The following is a 16,566-nucleotide window of genomic DNA, read 5'->3' on the forward strand; positions in this document are numbered from 1 at the left end:
AAAATGCGGAAAAAACAAAATGGACCCCATTGACTTTCAAAGTATGGAGGACATTTTGGAGATTTCCACCTGCCCGATATATCGGTCAATCACTAGCTATTTCAGCGTTGTCAAAATAGTCATTGGCGTGCAACATCGCTAACTTGAAGACAAAGCAGGAGTGGACTTTCTCATTGTTTTGCGTCCTTATTTCCTTTTATCGTGTGTTGTGTTGCTCAAGGAAAAAATCAACCTCACCTAAGCTTTAGTCGGAATGTTAAAAACAAAAAAAATTGTGCAAATGATCTCTTTTTTTTGGATGAAATAGGATATTGACCAGTAAATGAACGGACTGTTACCAGCACTGAGGGTATTTTTTTTGTTTTGTTTTGTTTGGTTGTAATTAATAGTCAATGTTAATGTTACCTGTTTAATTGGCCAATTTGTGTTTTGATATCTGCGACTGTTTATCAATGATGGTTTTAATTATGATTTCATAATCCTGAGCATTTGGATACTCTTTAGAACAGTATGGTGATCTCCTACACTTTAAACAAGGAAAATGCAGCTATGAAATTCATGCGCCTCTCGCATTGTGAGGGGTAAACACCTAATAAACGTCAATGCAAGCTTTGCTTGTTTTACTTTGTGACGTCTCATTTGAACTCTTTTGTCCATCTTTGGTGCCGTCTCCTGTTGGGAAATCGATGTTACGCTATTTAAAAGGATAACAGACCGTAAATTCTTGATGTTGCTTTTTCTCAGGTACGTGTATGAGGTTGTGCATTGCAAAAGGCAACTCCTTTCGCATGTTATAAATAGATTAACGAATATGTTTTGAATATGTAAATTTAGATGTCTAAATATGTAAATTCTTATAGGTTTGTCTAGTGTCTCAGGAACGTCAGTTCTGGCTTTAATAGTTTTGCATATTAAAAGGGAATGTCTTTCTAGCTGACGGATATAAATGAAAGTGAATTTGCTTTACTGCGCATTGTTTACCTGTGATAGAAATTGCCACCACAGTCAAGGTCGTAATTTGTTATTAGAATGATTTTGAAATCTATTCATTCCTATTTTCAATGAATCACTTTTTTTTCTTTTCATTGTGCAGCAGAAAAATCAAGGCAAACTCTTAAGAGTTGTCAGATTTGTGGTGCTTTTAATAAAAACATAATTGAGTTGATAAGGTTTTAAATCTCAGCTTTTTGTTAATAAAGTGTTTCTAATAAAAGCTCAGTTTGATCCATTTTTTTCATTGCCTTGCTTGCATAATGTACAAAGATTAATGTCCAGCTGGCAAAGGTAATTTAGCAATAAAACAATTACAACTCATTTTAAAAATAATCAGAGGCAATGCAGGTGATTTTCAAGTGATCGTTTATTAATGTTTTGTGGCTGCAAGTAAAGATGATACTGGTGGAATATAATTTGAAAAGAATGCATTGGTATTGATTTACAATGAACATTACTGAACTCAAATAAAAGAGAAGAAAAGAAATGTACCTTGTGCTCTTTTGTGTGCTTGCAAAACACCTAAATTAGACTCGTCTCAAGAAATACAGCACTTGCAAATTGAGGTACCAGTATATAATCATAAATTACAACTTTTAAAATACAATGTTTGAGTTCTGTAAAAAGACATCACACATAATAAAAAAAAAACCAGAGTAAGGTTGTAACCATTTAAGAAATACCCCTTGTACTTTCATCAAGAATTCCAGATATGGTAAACAATGTAGCGTTTCGTCCTCTGCGATTTGTTCCTGTTCTCAGCCATTCTTTCGGCTAAAAGATACCTGGCTTATCTCTTGGGACTGGTCAAACATGTATCACACCAGCACTAGAGGGACCTTGAAAGTCTGGAAAACATGTGCAGCTGTGTCTTCTAGGAGTAACGAGGATTATTGTAGCTGTTCCTTTGACCAATCGGTAATTTACCCAAATCAGTTTTTAGCACTATTGTCCTAAAAGGCGATTCTTTGTGTAGACAGCAGTATACATAGGCCTACTTGTTCGTACAGCAACACAATACACATTAAATGACACTTTTATAATAAATCATTTAGAAACTTAATAGCAGCAGGTATAAAGGATTTTTTTATATCTTTTTAGATTTACACAAGGGGAGTTTAAGTCTCCGACCCGATGGAAGCAGTAGAAACCACTAGAACAATGTTATATATTTTGTTGACTTGTGTACTCACACTATCCCAAATGTTTCCAAGAATGTTTAAATCCAGAGAAATTAGCTACCGGTATTTTAACCAGGACAAGGACTGTGTCCGTGTGTCGCTTATTAATGACATCATACCCTCGGACATTTCTAAAAAATAAAAAAAAATTAGAAACCATGGAAACATCAAAGACGCTTTTAATATATTATGTGTTTTATTAGACAGGTGAGCAACTGTTTGGACACATTTATCGACAGAAAACGAATCATTGTTACATAGCTCAACACAGTCTTATTGTTTAAATCTCGTTTTCTTGATTTACCGCAATTACCATGTTTTACCACGCCTAATATTGATCTAGCTCACTGCAGTGTGCGACAAGTGTCTCATAGTAACCGCTGAGCAAACACACAGAGTAGCATTATAACATAACTTTCAACACACTCAAATGTATCTGATATGATAAAACAGCGTTGTGCTACCACACATACGCATGACCGGAAGAAGCGGAAATGGATGTCTGCGGTATAATAAAGGTCTGCAAAATCAAAGCGTCATCAAGTTTCACCTTTTGTTTTGAATAAGTGACCGCTAGTGGTGAAAAATGACATATTGTGGCTTTAAAGGGTTAGTTCACCCAAAAATGAAAATAATGTCATTAATTACTCACCCTCATGCCGTTCCACACCCGTAAGACCTCCGTTCATCTTCGGAACACAAATTAAGATATGTTTGTTGATATGTGAGTACAGTCGTTCAATATTAGCCTAATATTATGAAACAACGAGAATATTTTTGGTGCGCCAAAAAAACTAAATAACGACTTATATAGTGATGGCCGATTTCAAAACACTGCTTCATGAAGATTCGAACTGCTATGAATCAGCGTATCGAATTATGATTCGGATTGCGTGTCAAACAATTGCTGAGATTTCGTGACTTTGAAGCTCCGAACCGCTGATTCGACTCACTGATTCATAACGGTTCGAAGCTTCATGAAGCAGTGCTTTGAAATCGGTTATCACTATATAAGTCGTTATTTAGTTTTTTTGGCGCACCAAAAATATTCTCGTTGCTTTATAATATTAATATTGAACCACTGTCCTCACATGAACTGATTTAAAAATGTTTTTAGAACATTAATGGATCTTGAGAGAGTAAATGTCATTGCTGGCTATGCAGACCTCATTTAGCCATCGGATTTCAACAAAAATATCTTCATTTGTATTCCGAAGATGAACGAAGGTCTCATGGGTGTGGAACGGCATGAGGGTGAGTAATAAATTACATTATTTTTTCATTGGGAAATGGTACAAGCCTATTCAATCCAACAAAAAACACACAAAAAACCCAACAAGGCACACCGATTTCTTCAGAGGGACCATGTTAGCAATAAGGCTGACCCACATTTAGCTGAAAGATTTGACACTTTTAAGCCAATTGGCGGGGGGGGTTTCCACTGTGTACCTGGTACTTTTTTTTTTAGTACCACCTCGGTTGAGGTTCCAAGCGAGACGTACACTACAGATACTAAAATGTGACGTGTAAATACTGTAGATCACTGATTGGTCAGAGAGATTCATCACTAGCAGCGTCATTGGATTTGCAACACAAGACATCAAACCTGCTTGATTTAAGTAGTCAGCAACAGCCACCGTGGTATCATTTGTTTGCACAACGACGTCACGCGTAACTTGAAAATAGAAATGGCTGTATTGTAGTCAGTAGACGAGGTGGCGGCGCAACTATAACGATCAGTCAATAATCCCACCCACTTTTAAGCGGTACTAAACTGCAGTGGAAAAGTAAACCGAGGCAAAGTAAAGCCCAATTTATACTTCTGCATCGAGTGTATGTGGCTAAAAGTGGCTAATGTGAATCTCTCTAGAGTTTTGCAGTACAAAGTTTACCATACAGTATAGACAGTTTAAGCTTATAGACACACTCATGGCAGGGTTTAACCCTACACCCTTTTGATTGCCAGATGTGCCCTAGCATGCAAGACATTTAATCAAGTCAAGAACAAAATCCTCTATATCTGAGGTGCTCAATACAAGACAGCTTGCAATGGGGGTAACAAAAATGTGCCTGAAGGTTACTCTGTGAAGTCTGACTGCATCCCTTGGGAATAAAATAAGGTAAGGGGTGTACAAATTTAAGAATAGAACTTTGTTGCAATTTGCCAACAAGGAGGATCGAACTGCTATCCGCTACTACAGCTGTGCCTGTGGTCTACACAGTATTCCATTGTCACTGAGTTCCTCCTCCATCTTATCAAAGAGGCATGTGATGTCCATTCACTATCCCTTAGAATTCACACGTTGACTTGCATGCTTTGAATACCCGCCGTTACTCCAAGGACGCGCTTTCTTGGCAGGCTGGCTGATTTCAGGACAGCAGGAGGAGCTGTGTATAAAACACATCCCTGCTGCTGACCCACCCCAAAACAAGTGTAGGATTTCTCTGTGAATGAATGAGAGAAGATGCTTTTCCAGGCAAGATTTTGGCTGATGCTGACTGTGGCGACCAGGTCATATTGTGCCACAGTGGGTCACAAGGAGCAGGACAACATCCCGAAAGACACTCCGCTAACAGGTCAGTCCCGCACCTTTGTGTCAGGGTATGTTGATGCATAAATGGCATTGTTTCGTGACAGGTCAATGAACCTGCTAAAGCAAAAGCGTGTACCTTTCGATGTGATTGTGATAGTAGTTTGATGATTTCTTGACCTCTCTGGAGTGGTCGCAGGGGTGTAGGAACCATTTGACAAATTTGAGGAGCACTAGGAGGTCCAGTCCTGCTTCCAGGGGGCCACATTCCTGCATAGTTTAGATCCAAAACACTTGCCTGGAAGTTTCTAGTGATCCTAAAGACTTTGATTACCCGCTGGAAGGTGGCCCTCCAGGAGCAGGATTGGGTGTTGCTTAATTCTCCACAGGATAACTTTAGGTGACGCTTTTTCTGCCCATGAATGGTTGTCTAATTGATCAACAGGATTGAGTGGAAATGAGCGAGAAGTCAGAGAACAGCCAATTGGCCCACCTGCCCAGTCAGCACAAGCCACCGAAGACATACCAAGTGATGAAGAGCAACAAGCTCACAGTCATGCCATAAATGAATTCCTGTCAGCCCTGAACAGAGAGAGTGACCAAGGGAGGATGGAGTTCCAGCACTTCGGAATATGTTCGCCCGGAACACCAGGTTTGCTGGTTTCACGTCTGGTTCAGAGTGTGCAACAAAACCGAAATGGCCTCAAGAATGTACAAGCAACAAAAGGTAAACACATTTTTCTTGGATCCATACATTTGTTATCCAGGTTTTAGTTCGATGTTTGTCCAGTTGACGCCATTAGTTGAGTTGTGGTTACTTTTTAAATAGATATTTGGGATTCCGAGAAGGAGGGAGAGATGACTTTAACCCTCACGTTCCCAAGGAATGCCCAACCGACCAACCCGGCCTCCGTGATGCTCCTGTTCAATGTTGATTCCATTAAAGGAGACGGTTTGAGAGTGCGATTCAACAGTCATTCCATCCATCCAAATTCACAGGTTAACCTTATGATTTTTATATTTCTGACACTTTATTGACTGATGGTAGAGAATGAACAGACTGGGAAATGTTGCGACCCAGATTTGAACTTATATTGCTGGCATTAGCATCAAAGCTCAACATGTCAAAGGTACCGTGGCTCCAATTCGATTTTATGCTTATGATTTGATGGGTTTATTTGACTTTCAGACGGTTTGCATTTCTGAGGGCACACGTTTCCTGATCCTTACAGGAGGACACAGTCATGCCCACGTTCACCTTAAGCTGAGTGTAACAGTTGAGACATTTAAAGTTGAAAACGGTGAGCTTTTTCATAACACAAAAATAGACTACTCCCATGAATCCTTCCACATGCCGCATTTGAACTCTGTCGGTTACATTTCAGGGCCGAAACCCAGTGTGTCTGAGCTTCAGGAAGTGTTGATGAGAAAGGTGGAGGGCAGCAGTACTACAATGAGGCCGATCTTGCTTTTCCTCTCAGACCGTGATGAGCAAAGGACGCCTCATTTAAAATATCACGGGTAAATGATTCACTTGCTAAAGTTTTTTACGGCTCAATTTAATCCTGCATTATGTGATTAGATAACCAAGCTGTTAAGCGATGACCCATTGTGTGCCACTTTAATTTAAAATGGAATAGCATACTAGTACAATAGTGCTATTTGAGCAGTATATCAGTTGATTTCACTGTTTTTTTAAACATTGTATAATGTCTTCTGTGTTAAAAACAGTTGGCAGTATATATAGAGAGAGAGTCTTGTTCAAAGGTTTACACACCCCATGCAGAATCTGTGAAAATGGTAATATGTTATTTTTTATTTAGTACTGAACGGAACAAGATATTTTACATAAAAGATGTTTACATAGTCCACAAGACAAAAAAATTGCTGAATTTATAAAAATGACCCTGTTCAAAAGTTTATGTACCCTTGATTCTTAACACTGTGTTTTGTTACCTTGATGATCCTAGGCAGTTTTTTTTTTGTGATGGTTGTTCTTGAGTCCCCTGTTTGTCCTGAGCAGTTAAACTGCCCAATGTTCTTCAGAAAAATCCTGCAAATTCTTCAGTTTTTCAGCATCTTTTGCATATTTAAACCCTTTCCAGCAGTGACTGTATGATTTTGAGATCAATCTTTTCACATTGTACAATTGTTGAACAATTCTCAAACACAACTATTGAAAAAGGTTCAAACATTCACTGATGCTCCAGAAGAAAACACGATGCAATAAGAGCCGGGGGGTGAAAACTTTATGATTTTGAAGATCAAGGTAAATTGTACTTAAATTGTCTTCCGGGAAACATGTAAGAATCTTCTGTTGCTTCTGGAGGGCAGTACTAAATGAAAAAAATATATATTTAAAATAAGAATAATGGAAATAAAAGCTTCATCCTGTTCAAAAGTTTTCACCCCCCAGCTTTTATTGTCTCGTGTTTTTTTTTCCGGGGACATCAGTGAATGTTTGAACCTTTTAATAGTTGGACATTAATTCTGTCATCATTTACTAAGATATTTGGGTAGAATTTGGAAGAATGTTTGTATTTTTTCCCCCTAATATGGTAGTCAATGGGGGCTGAGATCTATCTTCCTTTGTGTAAAGCAGAAGAAAGAAATGTGGAACCTTTTAATAGTTGCGTTTGAGTCCCTCAATTGTTCTCAGTGTGTAAAGATGCATCTCAAAATCATACAGTCACTGCTGGAAAGGGTTCAAATATGCAAAAGATTTTTCTGAAGAATGTTGGGCAGTTGAACTGCTCAGGACAAACACGGGTCTCAAGAACAACCATCACAAAACAAAACAAAAACAGCTGTGGAGGTTATGTAATCAAGGGTATGTAAACTTTTGAACGGGGTCATCATTTATATAAATTCAGCTTTTTTTTTTTTGTCTTGTGGACTATATGTAAACATCTTTTATGTAAAATCTCTTATTCAGGACAGTACTAAATAAAACATAACATCCATTATGTATGATCCCTCTTATTTTTTTCACAGATTCTGCAAGGGGTGTGTAAACTTTTGAGCGCCACTGTATATACTGCACAGTGTTCAGTAAGCTAATATTCCATTCAAAACATTGCCAATGTTTCCCCCAGAATTCCACTGGATGCGAGACCCCCATCCAGAACTTTTCTTTTCCTTTGCGAGCTGCAGAAGTTCTTGAGTGACGTCCTTGATCGGAATGAGGGGCCGACACCTCAGGATGATGCAGATGCAGTCTCTTTGGATACACTGCATTCTCTTCCACCTCTCAGCCTTGGCGTGTCGTCCACAGAGTCACTTCTATCAGGGCTGGTGAATTCCTCCACGCCGACTGTATTTGTCTTCCCCCAGAGGCAGCAAGGCCTGCAGGCTCACCGAGTGGAGGTGACCCTAGAATCTCCTCTGCTGTCTGTGCTCAGAATGAGACTGGATGAAGCCATGGCTCAGGTCAAACAGCAGGAAGTGGGACAAAATGTGATTGACAGGCTCCAGAAACTGAGTGAACTGAGTGCCTTTTTTCCAGATGGAGAGGACGATGATGCAGGTGAGCATTACATTTTTTTCTCGCTCCTCATTGACTACCATAGTATTTTTTTTTTGCTAATTAAAATGACAGAAAATTGTTCTTTATTTAAATGCACCAACACAACAATACATAATATTAAACAACCATATTTACTTACTTATATTTAATGTTTTTATATATATTCTATCATTTTTAATACATGAAAAGGTATTTGTGAACATTTTTGTGAGATGCATATAAATTAATAATATAAAGGAACACAATTTTTTGAAAATAGGCTCATTTTCCAACACCCCTAGAGTTAAACAGTTGAGTTTTTCCATTTCTGATGGTAGCACTTTTAGCATAGCTTAGCATAGATCATTGAATCTGATTAGACCGTTAGCATCTCGCTCAAAAAAAATGACCAAAGAGTTTCATTATTTTTCCTATTTTAAACTTTACTCTTCTGTAGTTACATCGTGTACTAAGACTGACGGAAAATGAAAAGTTGCGGTTTTCTAGGCCGATATGGCTAGGAACTATACTCTACTATACTATATACTACTAACTACATTACTGCGTAATAATCAAGGAACTTTGCTGCCGTACCATGGATGCAGCGGCGCAATGATATTACGCTGTGCCTGAAAATAGGCTAACTTCCGTCAACATAACCATTGTTACAACCTGCTTGCACAGAGAGCCTGCTGGGGACTATTTTCAGGTGCTGCACCAATGGTACGGCAGCAAAGTTCCTTGATCATTACATATAGTATAGTTTCTATCTAGTATTTATATCGACCTAGAAAATAGCAACTTTTATTCTTATTTATTCTTTTATTTTAGTCTTAGAACACGATGTAACTACAGAAGAGTCAAGTTTTAAATATATAAATATTGAAATTCTTTGGTCTTTTTTTTTGAGCGAGATGCTAACGGTCTAATCAGATTCAATGATCTATGCTAAGCTGTGCTAAAAGTGCTACTGCCAGAAACAGTAAAACTCAACTGTTTAACTCTAGGGGAGTTGGAAAATTAGCCTATTTTCCAAAAAAGTGTTCCTTTTACAGTTTTGAGTCAATTTACTAAACCGAAGAGTTTGAACTGAAAAGTCTTGCCAACTTTAAATCAGAAATGCTATGAAAACATCTCTGACTTAATGCTTTCCCAGACAGCAACATAGTGTCGGGCCCAGATCCAGCCCACATCTGGTACTCCTCATGTACCAGATGCGGCCCGGATCTGGGCCGACACTATGTTGCTGTCTGGGAAAGCATTAAGTCAGAGATGTTTTCATAGCATTTCTGATTTAAAGTTGGCAAGACTTTTCAGTTCAAACTCTTCGGTTCTCAGAAGTTTTGAGACGATAGTAGATCTTGAAACTAGTATATTAACAGAAACTTAAAGGAACACGCCGACTTTTTGGGACTTTAGCTTATTCACCGTATCCCCCAGAGTTAGATAAGTCCATACATACCATCCTCATCTCCGTGTGTGTCTCAACTCGCACACACCGCTAGCCTAGCTTAGCACAAAGACTGGAGGTGAACGGCTCCAGCTAGCCTACTGCTCAATAATTGACAAAATAATGCCAACATTTTCCTATTTACATGTTGTGATGTGTATAGTTACATCTTGTACTAAGACCGACGGAAAATGAAAAGTTGCGATTTTCTAGACCGATATGTCTAGGAATTATACTCTCAGCGGCGCAATGATATTATTACGCAGCGCCTGAAAATAGGCTAGTGTTCCTTTAATGGCAAAAATCGTATTGAATAGCTAATGAATACTCAAAATATCACCCAGCCCTATATGTCACCATTGAATTGTATCTAAAATAATATGATTCATTCAAACTTTGATTTATAGTCACTAAGGACCACAAAGAGGCCCAGTACCGGTCTGTTTTGCTCCTGAAGGCCTTGCAGACGGTACTCAGTACCTGGGAGGCGGAAAGAACCCAGAGGGCAGCCAGAGCGGACAAGGACAACCCATCAACACCCAGTCAGTGCCGGCTTCAGAGCTTGACCGTGTCCTTGAGGAAGTTCTTTCTTGAGCCCTCTAAGGCCAACATCAACAACTGCGAAGGAGCGTGTGGCTTCCCGCTGAACAACGCCAACAACCACGCCGTCCTCCTGAACAGCCATATCCAGAGCGGCCATCCCGTCAATCGCTCTCTCTGCTGCGTACCGGTGGACTATGAAGACCTGTGTGTGATCGAGCTGGAGAGCGAGGGCACCAACATCTCCTTCAAAACCAACATGGTGGCGACCAAGTGTGAATGTCGCTGACGGCCTCACTTGCTCTTTGAAATGCATTTACGGATGCATGCAATATATGAATAAAATCTTTTTTTAATAAGATGCATTCATTTTTGCCTGTAAATACACAATAAAGCTCTCAGTTTTTACTAAATGTATACAGATATGCAAACGTGCAACATAAGCTGTCATTTGTAAATTAGGTAATTCGACATTTGCATATTTAATGATATAAACAAAAATGCTAGACCACTTTATGAAATAATTCGATGTCTTGTTAACATTTTTGTGAAAAATGTGGCTGTTTGAATTAAGTAAATATTCATAAAGCTTTTCTCTGTGTCAATTATATGTATAATGAAATGTAAATGTATTCACTATGACTTCAGGTGAGGGTTATATATTTATTTGCTATATATATTTCATCCAAATCACCGTTTTAGGGATATTACAAACTATTCCCTCTCCCTGAGTAATCCTTTAGTCATTTCTTTGTTGCGGATCTTCCGTGGTCCGACCTTCTCTCCATCCGATCTCGGTCTCGCTGCTCTTTTCTTTCTAAACTCTTCGAGTTCATCCTCAGATCTCCAGTTCCAAAACGCAAAGGAGTCCCACCAGGAATCAGGCTACAGCAAAAATAGGCAAACTTTCAGAAACTAAACACTAGGGGAAAACTTTTTTAAATGGTACACGTGAGCCTTACCTCTGCTGTCAGATCACTGGCCTGAAGCTCTGATCCAGGTTCATCTTCAAAGTATGGCTCTATTGTCTCTGTTACACATTAAAACACCATAAATGCTTGTTCTGATTGGTCAAAGAATCCCCTTATGCTTATCAAGTCTACGTATGACCAATAAAACAGTAAAAGTAACATTCTGAACTATATTATGAAATTCCTAATGGCATGCATCACATGATATTTCAGAAATCATTCTAATATGCTGATTTGGTTATCAATGTTGAAAACACTTTTCGTGTGGAAGCCATGGTGCATTTTTTCAGGTTTCTTTGATAAATAGAAGTTCAAAAGAACAACATTTGGATCATTCTAAATGCTTTACTGTCACTTTAACTTTGAATGATAGTAAGTAAATAAGCAGGATAATGTACAGTCAATTGTTAATTATGACAAAAATAAACCTCTTTTGGATGATTATTTTGTCATAATAATTGGCTGTACATTTACATGGACACATAAACAACCGCAGGACTCACATTCAAGAATTCACCTTGTACTAACTCGACCCCTGAGTTGACCATCACGATGACCATGGCCACTAATATACAGCGGTTCAGAGTGATGCCTTTCCATGGATTTTCCACCTTGCTCAAGGATTCCACAGGAAATATGCGCCGATATTTCACTGTCAAATGGAGATGGTTGAGTAACTCAGAAATGAAGTGTGATACTCTTAAAGGGATAGTTCACCCAAAAATGAAAATTAGACCATGATTTACTCAAGTCATCCTAGTTGTATATAACATTCTTCTTTCAGACAAATAAGATTGGAGTTATATTAAAAATGTCCTGGCTCTTCCAAGCTTTATAATGGCAGCGACTTGTTGGGTCGTTTTTGAAGTGCCGTAAAGTCGACTTGCGTACCACTGACTGCCAGAAGCTAGTTATTTCAGTCTATAAAGTTTTAAATATGGATATTTTTCTTACACAAACACGCCACTTCGCTTCAGAAGGCCTTTATTAACCCCCCGGAGCCGTGTGGAGCAGTTATATGATGGATTGATGCACATTTTTTTGGACTTCAAAAATGACCCAACCATTCACTGTCATTATAAAGCTTGGAAGAGCCAGGACATTTTTAATAGAACTCTTTTTATTCGTCTGAAATAAGAATCCCATACCTGACTTGAGGGTGAGTTAATCATGGTCTAATTTTTATTTTTGGGTGAACTAACCCTTTAATACACAATTATTAATAGTCAAAATCACAACAGAGACCCCACTGTAAATTTGCACATGGGTGATTCTATAATTGGAGGTACATTTAGCATTTCAAAAAGTTATTTCCGGTATCTTATTGAAAACAGGCAATTTTAATAATTTAGTGCTTGCCAAACACAAGTTACTTCCTTTTTTTACTATTAACAAAAAAAAAAGTGTGCTTCTCAGAGAGAGCACACATACCTCTCAGTGCTTCAGATCTGATCAGTGAGGGAAAGTTACATCATTTCCTGTGTCTTACAAAGTTGTGGGAGATAATTCCACTAATTTAAAGGGAAAGTATGGTATGGTAACAGAATTGACGCAAGATTTATGGACACATTTTTATACGATAAAAGTTTTTCTGCAACAACTTAATGTTGTAGACTTAGGACAATTATTACGGGTTTTATAAATAAAATAATCAAATCGATTAATCATGATTATTGCATCCAGAAATAAAAGTTTGTGTAATATATGTGTGTGTGTACTGTGTATAATTATGTATGTATGTATATGTTTAAGAAAAATGTGTTACATTTATATATAAAATATAAAAATGTATATATAATATAAATTATTTAAATATATACAGTACATACATGCAAATATTTCTTAAATATATACATGTGTGTGTATTCAAATATAGGCTACATAATAATTATATAGGCTACTTAAACTTTTTTTTGGATGCGATTAATTGCGATTAATTGATTTGACAGCTAAAATAAAATAAAAGAAATATTACCAAAAGGAAAGTAAAATAAAATATTTTGATTACACAGTGATTCATGATGGAAAAAAATTACTAATTCACACAAGAAATCATGCTTTTCAGCTAAGTCTATATAAGACACTTATATAAAATATGATATTGTAATGGCCTATAACATCTTGTGAGCCATGACAATTAATGACATGACATGATTAAAATAATAAAAAATATAACCATTTGAAGAAGAAGAAAAAAAAAACTGAGGAAAAAATGACTTGGACATCAAATTTACCGACATTTTGTTTCACACAATCACTGGTCAGGGATACATACTTGCTTGATGATCCTTTCTAGAGGTTTCTGTGGACCTGAAGATTAAAACAAAGTTTTAAATGCAACGCTTTTTCACAAAACGTCTATGAAGTTGTAAATATCTTACACTTCTAAAACATTTACATTCTTACATTTAAAACTATTTAAACTTCTGTTACTGACACAGTTTAGAAACATATCAGAATTTAACACGTACAGACTGTAAACAAAGCATTAGGTACAAAACCATGACTAAGTGCAAATTGAAATTGAAAAAACTGAGTGTAAACAATCAAAACAACTACATTAGTGATAGTTCGTAGTTAAAAGCGCAGTTCTTACCGGGCAAAGCATGAGTGCATGCAAAAACCGAGGTGTCTCAAGTTCTTCCGAGCCCTGATGGACAGGCACAGCTGAGACTTCATTATTAAAAATACAAGCATGTGATTTTGCTTGGCCTATTTGCACATTTTGAATTGAAAGTTGGCATTATTAATGCTCATATACATACAAAAGACCTCAGGAAACAATTTTATTGACATTTTCCCGTCAACATCATTCATATTTTTAGTTAATAATTCACTGAGTTATATATTCATTATAACGAATCTTAGATATGGTAGGCTACATCGTGCACTGCTACTCGTCTCGTGTCGAGTCAGTGTGTAAGAGTGAAAATTATGCTTAATTATTGACAGATTATGTAACTCCGTTATAATTGTGTTCTATTTATGTTTATCTCGTTCATGCTGCACAAATGTGAACTCGGGTTTAATCCATTAGGCCTCTTATTGCGGATTTTCTAACTATATTCTATTTTAATTTGTTTATTTCCAGTCAGGGATTATTTGTTTGTTAGAAACCCATGACGTAACGCGGAAGCCACGCCCATTCGCGTTCCGAGTATAAATAGTGCGGGCCTACACGCGTTAACACATTCAGTCGGAGCACGGGCAGAGAAGAATCGGGCCTTGACGTTGGCCGGATGGTTAAATCCAACCTCCAGACGATCCTGAATAGCCACTGTTTTGTCAGAGAAAAAGAGAGTAATATATCCAAGATGCCAGTGATCGAAATGACCCGTAATAAACCCGAGAATGAAAGGTAAAGTGGGACTTTTATGTAGATCGCTCGCTCGAGGCCTTGTTTTAGCAGTACAGCCTAGCGAGCTTTAAATTGTATGACGAAATACACCGTAATATATGTACTCATTATTGTTTTCGCGAGCAGCATTAGACTTAAATCTATCCATCTGGCAAAACCATTTGAATAAACTTATTTCTGAAAGATTTACTGTTAAATATCACGTGAGAAAGGCTCTCAAATCAGGTGGGATCGTGTTGTCAGTCACGGATTAGAATGATTGACAGGCTCGTTGCCAGGTAACAGGTTTTGTCGCGTTCGTAGAACATTCGAGAAACGTTCAAATCATCCATTCAAACTCATTATTACCAACGTCTGTTTCAATGCATTTTTAGATGAAGATGTAACTTAGTCTCAGCTTGGCTTTCGAGGCCATTTAAACCGCATTATGTAACGTTAACCCCATAAAATGTTATTTATTGTATGACTTCGTTTTATAGACCTACACCAGTGTATCGCGTTTATTCAGGTGTCGCAAGGCTCAACAAGTGATTGACGGGTAGGTGTTCGCGAGGTGGCTAACGTTGAAATGCTAACGGCCAAAACGAAAACCGTCAGGAGATTTGCTCTTGAGTCACTGCTAAGAGGATGTTTTATGAATAATATATTAAGTTAGTTGTCATTTAATTGAGAAACACTAATCAAAATGCCTTTTTAAACCATTTTGAAGCGAATAGTATGTTAATGTGCTAATTGCTAAACGACGCCTCGCCCATCTCCCCTTGTTCCTTTATCATGCGTCGTTGCTGCACTCTATAGGACAAAGATTTTTTTTTTTTAAATGTATTAAATAAATCAGAATGTATTACACAATTTAGTTTACCTTTAATGTGTTCTTGAAAGATGCTGAATGAATCCTAGGTTTATTATGAGTAATCTATTTCTAGTCTTTTCTTATGTGTAATTTTAGGATTTTTATACATTATCCTCAAAGAATAGCAGTTATCAAGCGGAAATGTGGCTTCTCAATGTGAAAATTAGATGGGCATGTCTTAACCTAAATCCCCCTATTTAAGTTTTTGTAACAATTGTAACAAGCCTTTTTTTACAAGACTACATCTTGTATCCTTTTTGGTCGGAAGTTGCCCATCCATATTATCCATTTATGTCTTTAATGCAGCAAACCGTCAGAAATCCAGGCTTAAATATGGGCGGATGTTTTGGCTTCCTGTATTTTTGTCTATCCCCATGTAAGCTTTCATCAAAGGTTTCCTGGTCTTTCAGTAACCCCCTTTTACTCAGTCTAAATGTCGGTGTTCATTCACCTGCTACAGGCTGTTGTGTAACCACCGCTCACCCCCTCCTATACAGCCCAGCATCTGTAACTGGCTCGCTACGTCCCATGTGATTGGAGCGCATGCTCCTGTTAGGTAGTCTGGCTTCAGGGATTTAGACCGTTTTCAGTGGGACACAAAAGACCAAAACTTCCCTCACATTGCTTGTCTACATGTTGGACCAAATTGAAATGAGTTTGCTCTGGTTCGCACCGATGAATCTATTCATTTTTGGTCGGGTTATTGAAGATTTGCATTCACATATTTTTGGCCTGTGCTTCAATTGATGTATAATTCAAGCTAGGGATTCACCGATTATGAGAATTTTGGCAGATACTGATAACCGATGATTATTTAATATTTGAAAGCCGATAATCATCATTTGAGAGCATGATTACAAAATTCTCACAATTAAAAGCAATGTCCCAAGCCCACAATAAGTGATTGTTCTCATTATTTTATGGACTTGTGCTGCACGTGTTGCACTTGTTCATGGTGAACAATGTACATCTGAAGTGTCTCGGCTGAAGGAAATCCATTACTTACCGGCTTTAATGTTTCAGCTATATTCTTATCGGCCTAAAACGATAACGTTAAAAATGAACATATATCAGCCAATACTGGTGTGGTGGCCAATAGGGATGTCACAATACCAAAATTCCAGTAATCAGTACCAATATTTTTTTAATTTTACGGTTCTCTTTCCAATTTCAGTACCACATCA

General features: G+C 37.7%; 3 protein-coding genes across 3 annotated transcripts in view; 2 read left to right on the plus strand and 1 right to left on the minus strand.

Moving 5' to 3' along the window:
- Positions 1-4,599: 4,599 nt before the first annotated feature.
- Positions 4,600-10,793, plus strand: amh (anti-Mullerian hormone). The gene is made up of 7 exons (XM_079808578.1): positions 4,600-4,751; positions 5,151-5,432; positions 5,535-5,704; positions 5,895-6,006; positions 6,091-6,226; positions 7,801-8,231; positions 10,068-10,793. Exons 1-7 carry the CDS (start codon positions 4,640-4,642, stop codon positions 10,487-10,489), a joined length of 1,665 nt encoding a protein of 554 aa, XP_079664704.1. The 5' UTR covers positions 4,600-4,639; the 3' UTR covers positions 10,490-10,793.
- Positions 10,536-14,373, minus strand: LOC307121126 (uncharacterized protein). Its single transcript, XM_079808580.1, has 5 exons — positions 13,768-14,373; positions 13,447-13,481; positions 11,689-11,823; positions 11,163-11,230; positions 10,536-11,085 (listed from the first exon to the last, which is right to left on the minus strand). The coding sequence occupies exons 1-5, from the start codon at positions 13,866-13,868 to the stop codon at positions 10,915-10,917; spliced, it is 510 nt and encodes a 169-aa protein (XP_079664706.1). The 5' UTR covers positions 13,869-14,373; the 3' UTR covers positions 10,536-10,914.
- A 37-nt stretch (positions 14,374-14,410) lies between these two features.
- Positions 14,411-16,566, plus strand: part of oaz1a (ornithine decarboxylase antizyme 1a) — a gene marked incomplete at its 5' end in the record, with an annotated part of 7,800 nt that continues 5,644 nt past the window's right edge. Inside the window, 1 exon segment of the mRNA XM_079808579.1 lies at positions 14,411-14,529. Within this exon segment, the coding sequence (XP_079664705.1) occupies positions 14,411-14,529 (119 nt within the window).

This window comes from Gobio gobio (genome assembly GCF_949357685.1).
Source record: "Gobio gobio genome assembly, chromosome: 24".
NCBI classification, from domain to species: domain Eukaryota; kingdom Metazoa; phylum Chordata; class Actinopteri; order Cypriniformes; family Gobionidae; genus Gobio; species Gobio gobio.

Bases quoted from the DNA above. Each gene is read 5' to 3' on its own strand.
- LOC307121126 (XM_079808580.1), bottom strand. From the start codon at position 13,868: ATGCTTGTATTTTTAATAATGAAGTCTCAGCTGTGCCTGTCCATCAGG. The intron at 13,482-13,767 runs GTAAGAACTGCG...TTTAATCTTCAG, and splicing joins ATGCACTCATGCTTTGCCCG to GTCCACAGAAACCTCTAGAA. The intron at 11,086-11,162 runs GTAAGGCTCACG...TTTTTGCTGTAG, and splicing joins CCAGTGATCTGACAGCAGAG to CCTGATTCCTGGTGGGACTC.
- amh (XM_079808578.1), top strand. From the start codon at position 4,640: ATGCTTTTCCAGGCAAGATTTTGGCTGATGCTGACTGTGGCGACCAGG. The intron at 5,705-5,894 runs GTTAACCTTATG...TTTGACTTTCAG, and splicing joins CCATCCATCCAAATTCACAG to ACGGTTTGCATTTCTGAGGG. The intron at 6,227-7,800 runs GTAAATGATTCA...TGTTTCCCCCAG, and splicing joins CCTCATTTAAAATATCACGG to AATTCCACTGGATGCGAGAC.